This window comes from Perca flavescens, chromosome 4, assembly GCF_004354835.1.
Source record: "Perca flavescens isolate YP-PL-M2 chromosome 4, PFLA_1.0, whole genome shotgun sequence".
Classification (NCBI taxonomy): domain Eukaryota; kingdom Metazoa; phylum Chordata; class Actinopteri; order Perciformes; family Percidae; genus Perca; species Perca flavescens.
In genome coordinates, this window is record NC_041334.1 from 3,132,982 (window position 1) to 3,151,843 (window position 18,862).

Here is an 18,862-nt window from a genome sequence, read left to right on the forward strand (position 1 = left end):
CTGTCTGACAGCAAGGTATAGCCCTGAAAATATTCTAACTATAGCGTAAACTTAAAGGGATACCTGTCCGACTTTTAACCAGCTTTGTGTTGTGGCAGTTTGTGCAGATGAACGGCTTCCTCCACTTTTGCGTCGTGGCAAACAACGTCCCTGACCCAAGAGCAGGGTTACATTTCAGTAGTGGCCCGAAGCTTTCAATACATTTGGAAACTAAGAAGAAGCTGTTTAAACAAATATGTAGAAAGTCGAAAACCATCTGGATTAACTTCATGACCTGAAGAACAGACAAAAAGATGGAGACTTTTGGTTTTATGAAGAAACCTTTTTGTCCCCTTCTAGGGCGGGATTCAAATAATACATTTTCCAATTAATATCAATCTCTGTTTGAGTGATCTGGCATCGATTAATGAAATCCAGAAATTGATCTTTTAACATCTGTCTTTTCATCATGGATGTAGAAGTAAGAAGTACTTTAAACTAACTTTTTGGGGCTCAGTTCTTAATGTAAACATGAACCTGGTGCATTATAACACAGAGGGTTGGTTTCTGCTTCTACACTTTACAGCAGAAGTTCTCCTGGTACAGCGCGCGCCCATATATAGAGGTGTACTCTGGACGCAGCAGCCGCAGGCTTGACTCCGACCTGCGGCCCTTTGCTGCATGTCATTCCCCCTCTCTCCCCTTTCATGACAGCTGTCCTATAAAATAAGGGCCTAAAATGCCCCCAAAAAACCAAATCATTGGCAGTTATGGATAACCTGGAAAAGTTATGGAATTTTACAGTAATCTTATGTGATTCTTTGCCATAAAGTAACATAACGCAGAATTTATTTTCTGTAGCTGTTGACGTAACGCAGCGCTAATATACAGTGGTGTGAAAAAGTGTTTGCCCCCTTCCTCATTTCCTGTTCCTTTGCATGTGTGTCACACTTAAGTGTTTCGGAACATCAAACCAATTTAAACAAAAGTCAAGGACAACACAAGTAAACACAAAATGCAATTTGTAAATGAAGGTGTTTATTATTAAAGGAGAAAAAAAATCCAAACCATCATGGCCCTGTGTGAAAAAGTGATTGCCCCCCTTGTTAAAACATACTATAACTGTGGTTGTCCACACCTGAGTTCAATTTCTCTAGCCACACCCAGGCCTGATTATTGCCACACCTGTTCACAATCAAGGCATCACTTAAATAGGAGCTGCTTGACACAGTAAGGTCCACCAGAAGATCCTTAAAAGCTACACATCATGCGAGACCCAAAGAAATTCAGGAACAATTGAGAAAGAAAGTAATTGAGATCTATCAGTCTGGAAAGGGTTATAAAGCCATTTCCAAAGCTTTGGGAATCCAGCGAACCACAGTGAGAGCCATTATCCACAAATGGCGAAGACATGGAACAGTGGTGAACCTTCCCAGGAGTGGCCAACCGCCCAAAATTACCCCAAGAGCGCAGCGACGACTCATCAAGAGGTCACAAAAGACCCCACAACAACGTCCAAAGAACTGCAGGCCTCACTTGCCTCAGTTAAGGTCAGCGTTCATGCCTCCACCATCAGGAAAAGACTGGGCAAAAATGGCCTGCATGGCAGAGTTCAAGGAGAAAACCACTGCTGAGCAAAAAAGAACATCAAAGCTCGTCTCAATTTCTCCAGAACACATCTTGATGATCCCCAAGACTTTTGGGACAACATTCTGTGGACCGATGAGACAAAAAAGTGGAACTCTTTGGAAGGTGTGTGTCCAAGTATATCTGGCGTAGAAGGAACACTGCATTTCATAAAAAGAACATTATACCAACTGTAAAATATGGTGGTGGCAGTGTGATGGTCTGGGGCTGTTTGCTGCTTCAGGACCTGGAAGACTTGCCGTGATAAAAGGAACTATGAATTCTGCTGTCTACCAAGAGATCCTGAAGGAGAATGTCCGACCATCTGTTCGTGTACTCAAGCTGAAACGAACTTGGGTTCTGCAACAGGACAATGATCCTAAACACACCAGCAAGTCCACCACCGAATGGCTGAAGAAAAACAAAATGAAGACTTTGGAGTGGCCTAGCCAAAGTCCTGACCTGAATCCTATTGAGATGTTGTGGTATGACCTTAAAAAGGCCGTTCATGCTCGAAAACCCTCTAATGTAACTGAATTAGGACAATTCTGCAAAGATGAGTGGGCCAAAATTCCTCCAGGACGCTGTAAAAGCCTCATTGCACGTTATCGCAAAGCGCTTGGTTGCAGTTGTTGCTGCTAAGGGGGGCCCAACCAGTTATTAGGTTTAGGGGCAATCACTTTTTCACACAGGGCCATGATGGTTTGGATTTTTTTTCTCCTTTAATGATAAACACCTTCATTTACAAATTGCATTTTGTGTTTACTTGTGTTGTCCTTGACTATTGTTTAAATTGGTTTGATGTTCCGAAACACTTAAGTGTGACAAACATGCAAAGGAACAGGAAATGAGGAAGGGGGCAAACACTTTTTCACACCACTGTATGTCAAGGGATTTTGTTAACCATCACGTATGCATCTTCATTTCCCCCCGTTCCGTCTTTACCTCCATGTTTATTTGCCAGCTATCTGAAATTATGTTTTTCACTTTTTTTAAATATTATTTTCTTTGGCAATTTTTCAAGCCTTTATTTGTATAGGACAGTTAAGACTTTAAAGGGGGAGAGAGAGGGGGAATAACATGCAGCAAAGGGCCTCTGGTGCTTTTCAGTTTGGGGATCCTACTAGTTAAAAAGGTTGAAGGAACATGAGGCACTCGAGACGGTAACGTTTAAAAAGCCTATAATATCTTCTTGGCTATAAAGTCATTAAAACATTAAAGCATAGGCATGTTTTAATGATTTGTAGCCAAAAAGATATTAAAGGCTTTTTTAAATGTCACCCTCTCTACTGCCTCCGTTTACTTCAACCTTTTTTATGTTTGAACAAAGAGTTCAAGAGTTTGAATCTGATGTTTTAAATAATGCCAGGCAAGTGTACATTTAATATTTCATGGCTCCCTAATGATGAATACAATTTGTATCAGTCATTAGAGAAATGTTATGTAGTATGTAGGCTACATACTTGTGTTTCAGACTTCCAGAAATTAGTTTAAAATTAGAGTGCTCATATTATGCTCATTTTCAGGTTCATAATTAGGTTGTACCAGAATAAGTTTACATGGTTTAATTAAAAAGAAAAAACACCATATTTTTGTTGTGCTGCACATTGCTGCAGCTCCTCTTTTCACCCTGTGTGTCGAGCTCTCTGTTTTAGCTACAGAGTGAGACATCTCACTTCTGTTCCATCTTTGTTGGTAGTCGCACATGCTCAGTAGCTAGGTAAAGACTACTAGCCAGTCAGAAGCAGAGTATGAGGGCATGCCCTGACAGTACCTAGGTAAGGACTACTAGCCAGTCAGAAGCAGAGTATGAGGGAGTGCCACGCTAGCAGATAGGCAAGCATTATAATATAGAATATATATATAATAATGAAGTAAAGGCTGGACTACAATAGAGCTGTTTGGAGCAGCTTGTGAACAGTGTTTTCTGTTGGAGATGGTAAGTCCCTTTGGGGGGGACTTCGGGCTTTTTCACTTTGTAAACCTATAACGTGCACAAAAAAGATATATAACACAATAAAGGAAAAGGAAAAAGTTGTGCTAATACAAAATTTCCCATCTTGTGTTTGAAACCTTTTGTCAGGTGGAAGGTGAAGCTCGGACCCAAATGCAGTTCAAGGATTTAATAATAAACACAGATCAGACAGCAAAGCACGACACGACAGATCTCCATGACACAGACACACACTAAAAGAAACAATGATCCGACAAAAGACTAAATGATAAAGAGACTAAATACAACAGGTAATGAACAAACAAGGATCAGGTGCTACAACAGGTGGGCGGGGGCGGGGCAGAACAATCAGAGCAGGAGGGAAAAACTAAGTAAAACAAGACAAGACTAGGGAGGACAAACAGATTTCAAAATAAAACAGGAAACACAAAGTCATGATCGTGAGAGCACCCCCTCTTAAGGGACGGCCACCAGACGGCCCAAAAACAAGAAATGTTCACCAATGTCCACAAAGGAGCAAAGAGCCCAGAAAGAGCGAACAAAAATCGGAGCAGGACTCGGGGCCCGGGGCCGCAGGCAGCGGCGAAGGCAGAATCCCTCCGGTGGCCGAACCAGATGGCGAAGACCCTCACGATGCCAAACAGGACGGCGAAGACGCACAGGCGGCCGGCCAGAGGAACCCCGCCAGAGGCTGCACAGGACAGCGAAGGTGAAGACCCTCTTGAGGCTGAGCAGGCGATACCCTTCTGGCAGCCGTCGGCGAAGGCGAGACCCCTCTGGAGGCCGGCTGCAAAGGCAAAACCCCTCTGGAGGCCGGCGGTGAAGGCGGAATCCCTCTGACGGCCGGGCAGACGACGGGTCAGCTGGGTTGAAGACAGGCGCCGGATCAGCTGGGCTGGAGTCAGGTGGCGGGTCAGCTGGGTTGCAGTCAGACGACCAGGCAACGGGAACAGAGGTAAACTGGGGTGCCGACAGGACAAGAAGGGCAGGAGTAGGTTTGACCGCCGACAGGACGGGGAGCAGGAGTCGGCCGGACCGCCGACAAAACACGGGGAGCAGGAGTCGGCCATACCACCGACAAATCACTGGAGACAGGAGCCTCTGGAACACCGGGGAACGGCACAGTCGCTGAGGGGCCACACTGCACAGTCTGAGGTGCCTAACAAAACCTCAGGGGTGCCTAACAATGGCGTAGACTCTGGGATACCGGTAAACTGAGGCTCAGAAACACTGGTCAGTTCTGGAACACTGGTGCAGTTGACATTTTAAGCTAGAAGATGTCATCACAACATCCACAGGATGTCGAAAAACTCATTCAAGGAGCTGTGCCATGTCTTTTTGAGTGGAACAATTTTTGTTTACCACCGCCAAGGTGCAGTGTTTGGGAGCGCTGCCCTAAACGCCCCTCTACCCCGCCGGACCCGGCGTCTGAGACTGCTGGCTCTGATTGCGAGATGGAAGTAACGTTACCACTGGAGCATGACTCCCCTGTAACTCCGACTCCATCTGAGTTAGTGGAAGAGAACGAAACGTTTAAGCAAAAAGTCCAGGAGCTGCAACAACAGATTGAAACTCTGCAACTGCAATCAAGATTTGGTCTAGAGCGTCTTGCTGAAGGTCTAATGAGGACATTTGGTTTTACACAAGGTAGGTCCATAACCATTCAATGACCTACTTCGTCGGAACTTGTCTTAACCCAGTAAGTTTACAAGAGAGACTTGCGGTCACTCTAGTCCTGGCATCCGGTACCAGTCAGAATGCAGTTGCTATTGGTGCACTTGCTTGGAAAACTTGCCCTCAAACTCGTCCATGCTTCCTGTTTCCGCTTTGTTGTTTACCGCTGAAAAAAATAGAGTGGGTCGCGCACTTTAAATCCTGGCGCGCCAGCGATTTTGACGTCACATTGTCACGTGACAGGTCGGGAACGTCGACTGTAAAGAGGCCTTCAGGAGTAGTCCCTCACGCTAAGTTGATGATTAACTAAATACACACACCAGCGGGTTCACAGAAGTTTTTGCTTTGTGACAATAAAAGGAAGTACAGTACTTTCGTCCGGGAGCTCCTGGGCCTCTGGACTGGACTACAAGCCAATGACTTTTGCCATGGCCAAGACTTCTTAGCCATGGTCCGCCCGCCAGCAGTGTCAGCTCTCCGCCGTCTCGGAGTTCACCACGGATATTAAGCATGTGGCTGGTAAGGACAACTTTGTCTCCGACTGCCTCTCAAGGGCGGTTGCAAGGTCCTTGCACTTGAGGCTCGACTACACTGCTATGGCTGCTGACCAAGCCGCTGACTCAAAGGTGCAGGCCTACCGTACAGCCACCACTGGGCTGCAGTTGGAGGACGTGGTGTTTGATAAGTCCAATACCACGCTCTTCTGCGATGTCTCCACTGGCCAGCTCCACCCCATGGTGCCAGCAGATTGGCCATGATTCATGGTTTATCCCACCCTGGTGTGAAGCCATCTACCAGGCTGGTAGATGTAAAGTTTGTCTGACCTGGCCTCAGGAAAGATGTTTGGCTGTCAGCGGGCCAAGGTACACCATCATACCAAAGAACCCATGGTGCTGTTTCTGGTTCCTGAGAGGTGTTTCGACCACGTCAACGTGGACCTGGTGGGTCCTTTACCTGCCTCCACTGGGTTTTGCCTTACTGTGGTGGACAGGACCACCAGATGGCCAGAGGCCATTCCTCTGTCTTCGACCACGTCTGCGGAAGTGGCCCCGGCATTCATCGGATCTTGGGTGGCCCGTTTTGGGACACCAGCTGATCTCACCTCCGACACTGGCCCACAGTTTACATCGGAGCTCTGGAATGCAGTTGCTGAGGGTTTGGGGGTGAAGTTCCACCGTACCACAGTGTATAATCCACAGGGCAACGGGCTGTGCAAGCGGTTTCATCGTTCTATGAAGGCTGCTCTTCGGGCCAGCCTAACAGATTGCAACTGGATTGACCGCCTCCCATGGGTCATGCTTGGCCTGCATTCTGCGCCTTAGGAGGACCTGCAGTGCTCATCTGCTGAGATGGTTTCCGGCCAGCCACTGCGAGTGAATTCTGGGGGGGCCTGTGTGGTGACCCACAATATAGAGACATTCACTGGAGATTGCGGCTCCTTTAAGTAGGGAGCTCACTGGGAAGACGGGGTGTTGTGGGGAGACTGTGAGTTTGGCTGTGTAACCTGGAAGTGTAACCTGAAGCTGTAAGCTGTGGATAAAAAGTGGGAGTAAACAGACTCAACTGAATTTGACTTCTCCATCTAATTTTTTTTGCACTCCCACAGTACGTTCTGATCCATCATCTAAAATCGCGTATCAAATGTCTTATTCTTGTTGCAAAGTCTAACTTTAACTACTTTAAGTAATACATCATGTTATTTGTTTTTCAGGACACAAATAACATATATTTGTGTCGTGAAACATGTTTTTTTTAATGCTCTTCACTAGTTGATCTTTACACTAACATACACCAAGCAATAGACAACAGAATACAGGCCTATTGATATGATCTATCATGTACTAATTCTGATGAATGTTAGGAAAAGATAATGAAATAAGGAAAACACAGGAATAGTAACAGAACCAGATAAACATTATAAACAAAAAAAATCATAATTAATTTGCTCTTCTCTCTCCACTCAGCATCCTCCCAGCCCCAGAAACTACTGCCAGATCAATCAATTCCACTGTTGGCACTATACTTTGATGGCCACAGTGACCTGAAGGTTGACTACCGCCTTTCAAGGGAGTCCTTAATGCACTCTTGGCTGTGTTGGTCACGGAATGTGACCATGGTTGGGCCCCAGAGATCGAAGACCAGCACCAGCACCTCCAGGAGCCGTCTCTGGTGCAGATGAGAGACAGAGGATAGCGATGATGTGTTACGTCCCTGACCCTGGCTACATTTAAAAAAATCTAAATAAATAATTTGACCATTTGGCAAATGTAATGTGTGTTCAATATTATTAAGCATTGTCGGACCCTACAATTAGCCTGAAAGTGACAAAGCCAGCAAATATCAACAAATTTTTGTCAGAAAAGTGTTTCAATTCATACACCAGAACATACATTGTCTACTTGTCCCTCGTGACATTTCTCATAAGTTTGACAAAGTAGGGAGTATTTTTAGGAATTTTTGATCAATGATGAATTTGACTTTACCAATTAGTTAAGGTAAACACGCAAGTATACAACCAATTCCTGTAAAGGTTTTACCAATTGAGAGCAGCCAGACTATATTCACAATGTGAATAAGGCTCACCTGAAAAAACAAAAACAAAAAGATGTGAAGGTGCTCGTCCCTGGAAAGCCATCTCCCTCTCCCTCCTCTCCTCCCACTCCTTCAGATCCCTGAAAAACCTCTCCTCCCTCTCTACAGCCTCACGGTGCCGCCTCTCCTCATGCTCTACAGCCTCTCTTGCCTCTCTTGCCTCTCTCTGGTCTCCTCTCTGTTCTGGTGCTCTCGCTCCATCTCCCGCAATCCCTCATCGTACTGCCGCTCATTATCTTTTAAGCCATTAAGGATTTCCATTGTTTCTACCCGGCGCCTCTTTGGGGTAGACACGTTGGAGGAAGAACCCTTGTCCGGTGTCGCCACGGGAGGGGGTGAGGCCCTCACCACTTCCGGGTTGGAAGAAGCAAAGAGAATAGGCGGCTCCACAGACAGCCTGCTCCCAGTTGCTGCATCCATAAGTGCATACCACTTCCAAGACATGACGGTGGCCTCAACCCTCCGTACTAACACCAGTACTAGGATGCTTAAGCACCTTTTTCTTTAAGGAAAAAGAAGGAAGGAAGAAGGAAGCAAGGAAGGAAGGGCAGAAGGAAGGAAGAAAGGAAAAAGAAGGAAGGAAGGAAGGATATCCTGAGAACCTGATCAGCTTAACTTAAAAAAAGTTCTGTTTGTTGCAATTTTGCAATTCTAAATATAGATAGTGGTTTCTGCCACTTCTACCATCTTTATTCACACACACACACACACACACACACACACACACACACACACACACACACACACACACACACACACACACACACAGCAGTTAAACAACATATTTGAGTCTACAATCACACACAAACAAGCCAGGGAAGTTAAGGGGTTACCAAAAATAAAATATAACCAAAACAAAATCAAAAATATTCAAATGAATATAAAAAATAATAATGAAAAAAGTCATATGATTTAACAGGTTTTTTGTTTGTACACATAGATATGGGAGCCAGCTCCAAAAAAGCTCCTTTTTTCATTTTTTTCATTTTTGACTTATGTAAAAACACTTTGGTTAAAATAATGAGTACATTTATCACATAATACCCTGAAAATACATTTTGAACTACAAGTCCCATGAGCAGGTTCGCCGTCCTTCGTCATCTAACTTCGACCGACATGACGTTCGATGACGCAGCGCGCAGCCGCCGGGAGAAGTTTTGAAAATAAACGTGATACTTTTTTTTAATTTTTCCTAAACGTTTAATATCAGCGTTGTTTCACTAACGTTTTCGGGTTTTTCCCGGCAAAAACAAAAAGCCGATTTTCTTCCAACGAGGAGTTTAACTGAGAAACGCAACAAAGAAGCGGCTCGTACCTCCAGGTGAGTGTCACATTTTAAAAGGCTGTGAAGTTGCTAGCTGAAGCTGTTTGTGTGTCTCTGACATGAGGCGACTGATGTCAACACGCTGCCGCTTTCACTATCTTAACTTACCAAAGCGTTAACACACGGGGAGGAGGGACTGAGTGTGTGTTTTAACACAAAGAGGAAATGCTAATGAGGCTGCGTGAATTGAGCCGAGTTAGCTAAGTTGAAGCTAACTGTCACCTTGTTGCCCGCGTTAGCTGAAAGCTCACACAGAGCAGAAAGTGTCCTCTGATGAGCCAGCTGTCTCGGCCGGAGGAGGCCACCTGTTGTTGCTGCTGCTGATTCTCTCTCTCACACACTCACACACACAGCACCGCTGTAATATCTCTCATAGTATCTGACAACAGCCCGCTGTGTGATGCCTCAACGCCGAGCCACACTCGAACAACTTCTGGTAAGTATTATATTAGGCACTAACGTTAGTGGAGGACGTATTCAGGTCCTTTACAAAGTACTAATACCACACTCGGCCTGCACAATATTATAATTTTTTTAACATTTTAAATTTTTTTATTATAGACAAAGAATCAAGTAAATAATAATAGCACGTGAACATCTAGTGTACAAACTTATGACGATACAAATAACATACCAAGCAATACAAACTAACAAATAACAGAATTATTACATAAAAAAGTTACATGAAAACATAAATTTACAATTAGTCAGAGGTTTCAGGGAGGCAAAGCTCGATAGTTTCCACAATTTGAATACTTTTTTTGTTATCCAACAATCTAAGTGACTTCAGTAGAGATTTAAATTCTACTAGAAAAGGTACAAAACTAGGAGATGAGTTAGAAAATGTCTGCTCGTGAATATAAAATTTGGCATACAGAATGATGAAATGAATTAGACACTCAAGAGCAGCGTTATCGGAATTATCGTAGAAACCGATATCTTTAAGGTTAAAGGTGTAGACAAAGTAAAAAAAAAAAGTAAGACTCCAAATCTGTCAAATCTTTTGGATATTTCACAATAATAATAATAATAATAATAATAATAAAAAGGTGAGCTATTGTTTCAATATTCTGTTTATCGGGCTGCACAGTATATTGTTTGTTTTAAATGTTGACTGGCGCAATAAACCTCTTGCGAAAGACACTCGGACATTTTAACAGTAGAAAACTACACTTTAAAATGTAACTGTTACTGTTTTTCATCGGTTCCTTTTTTATATTCAATTCAATGTTCAATTTGTTCAATAAAATGGTCGAAATGATTTCATTTGATTAATTTTAACCCTCAATATTTGGCGGAAGTTTATGTCTAAAATGTTGAAAAAGCTAGAACAGATAAAAGATAACACTGAAAAAACTTAAAGACAAAACTTGCTAAAGACGTCCAGCTACAATCATTAGATTTGGGGAAAGTCGTTTAGGTAGTTTGATGCTTTTATTTTGCTGTTTTTGGCTCTTTCTTTTTGCTGCATTTCGCATTAATTCAGCTTAGGTGCTGCAACCAAGACTTCTAATGGCAGGGAACACCTGTATACATTTAATACAAACACTGCTACATGATGCAAGTGTACACATGTCGATTGTTTGCTCTTCTACAGACTTCACTCTTTTGTTCCCTTTTCTCCCCCTCCCAATCCGCCTTCCAGGCAGCAATGTCCTCTCCAGAAGACGAAGAGGCGGCTGCGATGTTGTCCGCCGTGTCGGCCGCCGTGTCGGCCGCCATGGCGGTCGCCAACGCCGTGGACGCTAAGGCGGAGCTCACTGCGCTGCTCGACGAATGGGAGGAAACGCAGCAGGGCACCACGGAGCAACTGGTGTCCATCCTTACCAAGTTAGCAGGGAGTTTTGTTTTGTTTAAAAAGCTGTAAAACATAATAATAATACATTTATTTTACATAGTGCTTTAAAAGTTACTCGGAGGTACTTAAAAAAGCTAAAGCAGCCTACACATGGTACGCGATTTGCTCTCTGCGCGCCGCTAGGTAGGGCGCACAGAGCAAACAAGTTTTTTTAAACTTTGAACGCAGCGCAAAGCGGCAAATCCAAGCGGTGTGTGACGCCAGGGGTAGCGCAGCTCATAGTTGTGTGGCATCCCCCGGCCGGCGCAAAGCGCTTTTGCCGCCTATCGTGTGTAGGCAGCTTAAGAACTAAGAAAAACAATAAAAACAAGATCAATATGAAAACATCAATAACGACTCGAGATAAATTATTAAAAAGGTGCAGCAAAGCGGCATAGAAACAGGAGAGAAAGCAATAGAAACAGCTGAGTTGGTGAGAGGTTAAAAGCAGCCAGATATCATTTGTTTTGTTGTATCAGACGCAGATGGAGCTTAGTGTCAGACACTCTCTGTTAGGGGTGGAGCGGTACACAGAAGTCACGGTTCGGTACGAGTTCGGTACAATGGAGGGAAAAGCAAATCAAAAATGCAGAAGGCCATTTTTTTGTCTCAGGCTGTACCACGTAGTGTCATACAGTCTCTCCCCTGAGCTAGCTGCAAAGTAAGATGTAAACAGTAAACAATAAGTACCCCAGATCTTCTCCAGACTCCATCTGGAACTTGTAAACAAAATAAGACAATCAGCTATGAAACAGAAAATACAGCATCTCTGTTCTCTGCAAAGACCAACTAAATCACCTGATTAATGCAACGTTATCACAACGTGTCCCGGGCCCCAGAAAGCTGCTCCCTGCCTGGCTGAAGCTAATATAGGTAGCCCGAAGAAACGAGGCGTCTGTCCCAACTAAAGTTACGGTTCGGAGATGCGGCGCTAGAAACGTAACACTAATCTACAACAGCAGTCTTATCCTCCACTCTCTCGCCTGTTCGCCTGTACTACTGGAACTGACTGGGAAACCAACATTTTCCCAAACTTGCGATCTTAAAGTGACTAAAACTGCATACATAGCTGGAGCTCGGCTACATAGGCGACGCAGCAAAGAGCTTCAGAGCTAAGGCGGGGCTACAGATTAGGTGTCCCTAAAGAACCCGCGTATCTAACGGTAGTTCCGCATTACATTAATTAATTTGCACGCAAGTTTTATTTATTTTTATACCGTGTATTCTCCGTGTAAATTCATGCACCGAACCGTGATGCCCGCACCGCTTCGCTTCAATACCAATACATGTACCGTTCCACCCCTACTGTACGTCTAACGTGTGGTGTCTCCTCTCTGTGTTTCCTGCAGAATATCCGAGCTGATTGAGCGGGAGACGGGAGAGTATCACAAAGCCGACCCCGATCCGTTTGATGACCGTCATCCAGGTTTTATTTTCAACCCCAAAAGTTTCAAAAGTACTAGATTTGTGTTGGTGATGTGGTTATCATACAGTAGATTGTATTTTTAAATGTGTTTTGAAATGACTGTTAATGTGCCCAAAGAGCACTAAGAGGGGCCAGCCCATAGCGGCATCATCTCTTTGGTGAAATTAACACACATAATGGGCAGTGGTGGAATGTAACTAAGTACATTTACTCCAGTACTGTACTTAAGTCCAAATGGTGACTTGTACTTTACTTGAGTCTTTTCTTTTCATGCCACTTTCTTCTTCTACTCCGCTACATTTCAGAGAGAAATATTGGACTTTTTACTCCACTACATTCATCTGACAGCTTTAGTTACTAGTTACTTTACATATTAGGATTTCTGCACACAAAACACATGTAATTTATAAAATCTGATGTTTGATTCTAAAGTAAACTAGCCGACAATATAACGGCTACAAGTCCAGCTGAAATGATTAGACCATTAAACACGCAGCTGTTTGGATCCTTTACACTTTCTATAATGGGAGGATTGTTCTTTACTTTTAATACTGAATATGAATAGCGATCTGTTTTTACTTTCGCTGTGCCCCGAATACTAGCGTTGTAAGCTAATTAGCGGTCTAATCAAAATGTCATTCAACATGAAAAAAGCCTAACAATGACTAATTAGGGGCGTTAGGTTAGCCCCGTGTACTAAGGCTTGGTCATTGTCTCAGCGGCCGCAGGTTTGGTTCCGCCCTGCAGCCCTTTTCTGCATGTCATCCCACTCTCTCTCCCACTTTCCTGACTTAATCTCTCCTATCAATGAAGGCAATAAAAACGCCAAAAACACTCTTAAGGAAAAGACTAATCAGCTAAAGAAGCCGTAGTCGACTGAGACCAAAACGCCAGATTAGTCGACTAGTTGACTGAGAGGGGGCGGCCCTAGTGCCAGTCAGGGTTTTCTGAACTAAACTCAATCTTCTGTTCATATCATTGTTTTTTTGAGTTTCTGACTCCTGTGTAACTTTGCAGGACGAGCGGACCCAGACTGCATGCTGGGCCAACTGCTGAAGATGCTCTTTATGAATGACGACTTCACGAACGCAGTGAGAACTTATTTTTTCTTTTCTTTTATACTATTGTGCTAATCTCAAAGTGTGATGACAAGTTTCTTTTCTCATTCTGACAAAGCAAAGCATGTATGAATCTCGCACGCACACAAACACACAATTATTTTGTTTTATTTCATTATTCTCTTGGTCCTTTTGAAGGATGTAATGGACTTTTATTTACTCCTTAAAATGAACATACGTGTTTGCCCTCCTCCAAAGCACGCTGGAGGAGGGTCTGGCTAGTCCACACAGCATTTTGGGATGGGAGGAAAACGTGCTCTGGTTTATTGGCATTTCTTTAAACCAATCACAATCGTCTTGAGCGGCGCTAAGCACCGTAGAAAAGCCGCTGTGAAATAGGCTCGGAAGGAACTTGTTTTGGTGGAACATGTGTACGTTCAAAAGTAGTTTTAGTCGTGCAACAGACAAAGTCTTTGCAGGTCGTGCACAATCCTAAAATTTCCTTTCACAATCCGCTCTGTCCATAGTTGAGTAGAAAAACTATTAAAACCAGAGCTGCACAATATATCTTTTATTTTTGTAATCGTTATCGTGATATCAACTGCCGCAAAAACCGCATTGCGGAAGGCCGTGACCTATCGCTAAAGACACTCTAAAGAAAATATCAGCAGAAAACTGCCATGTAAGCAACTGTCATTCTTTTTGTAGTGGTGTCTTTTATGTTCAATTGAATGTTAAATTTGCTCAAAAAAAGGATGTTGGAAATGATTTCCTTTCATTTGTTTTAATCTCAACAAGCACTTTGTTGTATTTTAGCAGAATACTGAAAGCAGCAGAAGTGCAGGACTGTGTACCCTTTAATATGTTTATCGCTAGTAATATCGTTATCGTGATATTCAACAACGTCATCGCATATTTTCCTCATCGTGCAGCCCTAATTGGAACCTTATAACAACAGTAAATTAGTCCGATAATCGGACTTAATTGCTATGTTGTTTCATGGACACAGAGTTTTGAAAATCCAGAACTTCAAACAAGCATGATCTGGTTGTCAAACTGTGGAGTTGTCAAAAAGTTTGAGAAACATGGATCTAAATGTACCAACGCCTTTTTGTTAATGTTTTGTGTGTTTGTTTCTCCAGCTGTTGGACACGTATATAATGACCAGCAGAGAGCTGAGCCTCAACACGGCCGCCTGTCGTCTGCTCCAGAACATCATGCCGGGCCTGGAGACCGCCGTCGTCTTCCAAGAGAAGGTCAGACCTACAGAAAAAGATGAATTATAGACTTGTATGCAGTGTTTCCTTTAGGATTTCTTTTAGCAGTGGGGGGCAGGTCTGTCCGAACAATAATAGTCGACTAGGAAGGAAGCGAACGTTTTAACAATAAACTCCATCAACACAACTTTATGTTGAATTAAACTGGACGGGCCCAGTAACCTCTGAATAGTTCTACTTGTTTTTAAATTGTAATGTGAGCGGCAGCCAACGGGGGGGGGGTGCATTATGTCGGCAGGATCATTTAAAAGGCAACTGCGACTACATTGTGCGTCTGCCCTATTTCTGATACCGTGGCAGCAGAATTTTTACCATGGCGGGCTGCCGCTACAAAATTAACATAGAGGAAACGATGGCTCTGCTTAATCTTAACTTTTGTGCCAAGTTCTTCTCTGCTTGTGTTCTTTTTTTATTTATTTGTATTTTAAAAAATCTTCTTTTCAAAGAAGGGATGAAAAATTCTGGCATTTTAAACCCATGTATGATCAAGCGTTTTATTAATTCGCACTGTACCCTTCTTAAATACACTTGAAAAAATATCTGCCCATTGCATCTTATGCAACAGATATTTATTAATGTGTAATATGTTTGTGTGTTTGTTTATGTATGCACCATTCACCAAGGCAAATTCCACATAAGTGTAACTTATTGTGGCTATAAACCCTTTTCTGATTCTGAAACGGAATTGAATTAACCTACATTATAATGTGTTATAAGCCATTTATTAAATGTTTATATACTGCTTATAAATGCTCAATGTGTCTCTCTCTCTCTCTCTCTCTCTCTCTCTCTCTCTCTCTCTCTCTCTCTCTCTCTCTCTCTCTCTCTCTCTCTCTCAGGAAGGTCTAGTTCAGAAGTTGTTCACCTGGGCTCGTGAAGCCGAGCGACCGCTGTGTGTCTACGCCGCGGGCCTGCTGGCCAGAGCCATGGGCAACCAGGAAGTGGCGGCCAGCTACAGAGAGCAGAACGCTCGGCTGGTGGGTCACACACACACACACACACACACACACACACACACACGTTTATACATTCAAACGTTATGTCATTCACTGCACATCACGTGCTGCTGCAGGTCTCCCCTTTTATAATAGTTTTCTCGATCTCTGCTGATTCCTTAAATGTTTTCAAACCAAAATACATCACCTTCTCGTAGAAGATGTCCAACTGAAACTAAATGGCCTGGTTTTTGTCTTCTACAACAAACACTATCTGCTCCGTACTGTAAATCACGTCTTGTGTTCTCCTTTGAGAAAGAATCTGACACGAAAAGGGAGATATTTCTTGATGGAGAACCGAGGAATGTGGCGACACAGGACTAGTATAATCAGATGAAGTCTAGGGCTGCAACTACTACTAGGTCTCCTGGTATACTAGTCCCGTGTGAATAGAGCTTAGGTATAAGATATGATGACCACCACCCACAAAACTCTTCATTCTTATAACATCACTTCTGTCCTTCAAACTTCCAGGTACCAATCATGATTCAGCGGCTGCACGAGCTGCAAACCGAAGAGGCCAAGAGTCGCATTAGTCCCGCCACAACACCCAAAAATCTCAAAACCTCGAGCGTCTCAACAGACCAGCATGACAAGATGGAGGGGAACGATGCAGGAGAGGACGAGAGGGAGAGAAAAGAGAGAGACGGAGAGAGCAGCCCGCCGGCGTCGAAGGCCAATTCCAAACCGTTGTCGCTTCTCAGTTCGAGACAGAAAAACGGCGGCGGAGGTGGCAGCTCAACGCGACTGCTCCCAGACTTTGTTTACCAAGCGGGCCCGGACGCCGCCGCCGCCGCCAGGGAGGCAGAGGACAGGCAGGGGGGACGAGGGCGGAAAAGACGGGCGGTGACGGAGAACGGGAGGAAGGCGAAGCAGAAACTCAACTTTGCCTCGACGTCCTCGTGCAGGGCCGAGGACGAGGCGGAGGGAAGCGACCACAGCGACCAGCCGGCCAACAGCGCCTCTTGGTCCGAGATGAGCGCCATGGTGATCGGCTCCGACTACCGCCTCTCGCCGCTGAGTCCCGCCATGGAGCAGAGGCTCATCCTGCAGTATCTGACGCCGCTCGGAGATTTACAGGAGGTGAGACTCTGAACAAACCACTGCTTTGCCAAATAATGCAAATAACAACAGCAGTAGTTAAAATAATGACATGTGATCATATGGTGAAAGGGTTTGTCTCCAGAACCAGGGGAAACGCTTTCCTCCTTAGGCTGCAGTGGGTTCTTTGAGTATCTTCAGCCTTCACTGGAGTCTCTTGAAGAAATGTCTCCCGTTTAGATTCACTGGGAGACACTGAAATCACTACGTTTTGCCAGCTCACCTAACTTTTGTTGACTCCTCTCCATCAGAGGAGCAGAGGGCTTTGTGATGTTGTCGGTTACATTTCTTACATAAGTGCCTCTCAACCATCCTTGTTTTTTTTTTCAACTTCTCTTGCTTGTCAGGCACAGACATCACATTGCAGTGTTAAAAGCTTAAAGTGCAGATGCTGTCATCATATTGTTTTGTGCACATTTCTCATGCACCGTGTGACCTTTTCCAGACTTGTCATCTTTAAATGTGTTTTCATTTCCTTGGTTTCGGCACCAACTTTTGCAAGATATCTTAGTTTTAAAGAAGACGGAATCACGAGTGCTCTTTTTTTAGTTTGATCATTTACTTAAAGCGTAACTCTCACCAAAATGCAACCTAGGGTCTTTTTGTGAATGCACCCGAGTCAAACGTTTGTTTAAAAGCATAATTAGGACGGAACTGCCACTTTTAAGATTAAGATCGTTTTTTGGTCAAATGGCCTTTAGAATGGGAGTGCTAGGGCCACTACTATGGTCGCATCAAAATCACTATTTTTAAAACACTAAGAAGACTCGACACAACATGAGACTTTGCTCCAAGTATCACCAGGGGCTCTACACATGAACTCGGCATTGAAAGACATTTTTTGTGTACATAGAGTTTACTAAAAAAAGGTTTTGAACAACTCACTGTAGCAGTTGTTGTTTACGCTATCTGCCATCTTGCTAGTCAAATCTAGTCTCCGAATTTGAATGAACGGACTCCATAGGAGGAAATGTCCTTCTTATGAGGCTCCTTTTTCAACTACAAGGTCAATATTGTTTTTCATTACGACAAAACAATGAATTATCTGTGCATTTATATGGAACTAAGCTTTAGGAGCTTTCCATCTTTACTCTCCTCCCTGTTACGTTGCATTCGGAGATCTACGTGGACCGCGACCAGAAAAACCAACAGCTACAGTGAGTTGTTAAAACCTTTCTTTTTAGTAAACTCTGTGTACACAAACAATGTTCTCAATGCTGAGTTCATGTGTAGAGCCCCTGGTGATACTTGGAGCAAAGTCTCATGTTGTGTTGAGCCTTCTTAGTGTTTTAAAAATAGTGATTTTGATGCTATCATATTAGTGCCCCTAGCACTGACCGAAAAACGACAATATGGTAAATCTTAAAAGTGTTGTTTCCGTCCTAATTATGCTTTTAAACGAAAGTTTGACTCGGGTCCATTCACAAAAAGACCCTAGGTTGCATTTTGACGAGAGTTACGCTTTAACACTGAATGACGTAACCAAACCCCCAGATGATCCGTTTAGTGAGAATTATTGTGTCAGTGACGCGAGGACACTGTGGAAGTGCGAGGATTTTACGCACCTTAATTGTTGCAACCCAGCCCTCCATCTTAAATCGTTTATTTTTGCTCCCACTGCTTAAATCAACCGTAGAGCCAATAATCTTTCTCTCCTCCGCAGTTGCTCGCCGTCTTCATGCAGCTGGACACGCGGTCGTTGCTGATGAACTACATCGACCTCAGGCAGACCAAAAATGTCCAGCTCACCTTCGATGCCCTACTGGTAAGACTGTTGGCCTCAAAACAAGTTATGAGGTTTATTCATTTAGAGTTCCATAGACTGCCTGTCTTCTGATCACTGCTCTTTAATCTGATGGCTTAGTGTACTTTGAGTACAAGAGTCTACTACATCATATTTATAAAAGAGAGAGCGCAGTCAGAAATTAGTTAGATATCTGTTCAGTCAGCTTAATATTTAATCTAGTTAGATGATTCAATATTCAAGTAAGCTCATTCAAGTTTATTTGTATAACACAT

At 43.6% G+C, this 18,862-nt stretch overlaps 1 protein-coding gene across 5 annotated transcripts in view; it reads left to right on the forward strand.

Annotated features, from left to right (window-relative positions):
- The first annotated feature begins 8,918 nt into the window (after positions 1 to 8,918).
- Positions 8,919 to 18,862, forward strand: part of LOC114554313 (DDB1- and CUL4-associated factor 1) — a 32,980-nt gene continuing 23,036 nt past the window's right edge. Inside the window, exons 1-9 of one of the 5 annotated variants that reach the window (XM_028576068.1) lie at positions 8,919 to 9,146; positions 9,389 to 9,585; positions 10,795 to 10,979; positions 12,336 to 12,442; positions 13,430 to 13,503; positions 14,613 to 14,726; positions 15,587 to 15,724; positions 16,217 to 16,825; positions 18,507 to 18,608. In XM_028576068.1, coding sequence (XP_028431869.1) covers positions 9,550 to 9,585; positions 10,795 to 10,979; positions 12,336 to 12,442; positions 13,430 to 13,503; positions 14,613 to 14,726; positions 15,587 to 15,724; positions 16,217 to 16,825; positions 18,507 to 18,608 — 1,365 coding nt within the window. In that variant the 5' untranslated portion in view covers positions 8,919 to 9,146; positions 9,389 to 9,549. The other 4 variants (XM_028576070.1, XM_028576069.1, XM_028576072.1 and 1 more) reach the window with 4 other exon arrangements.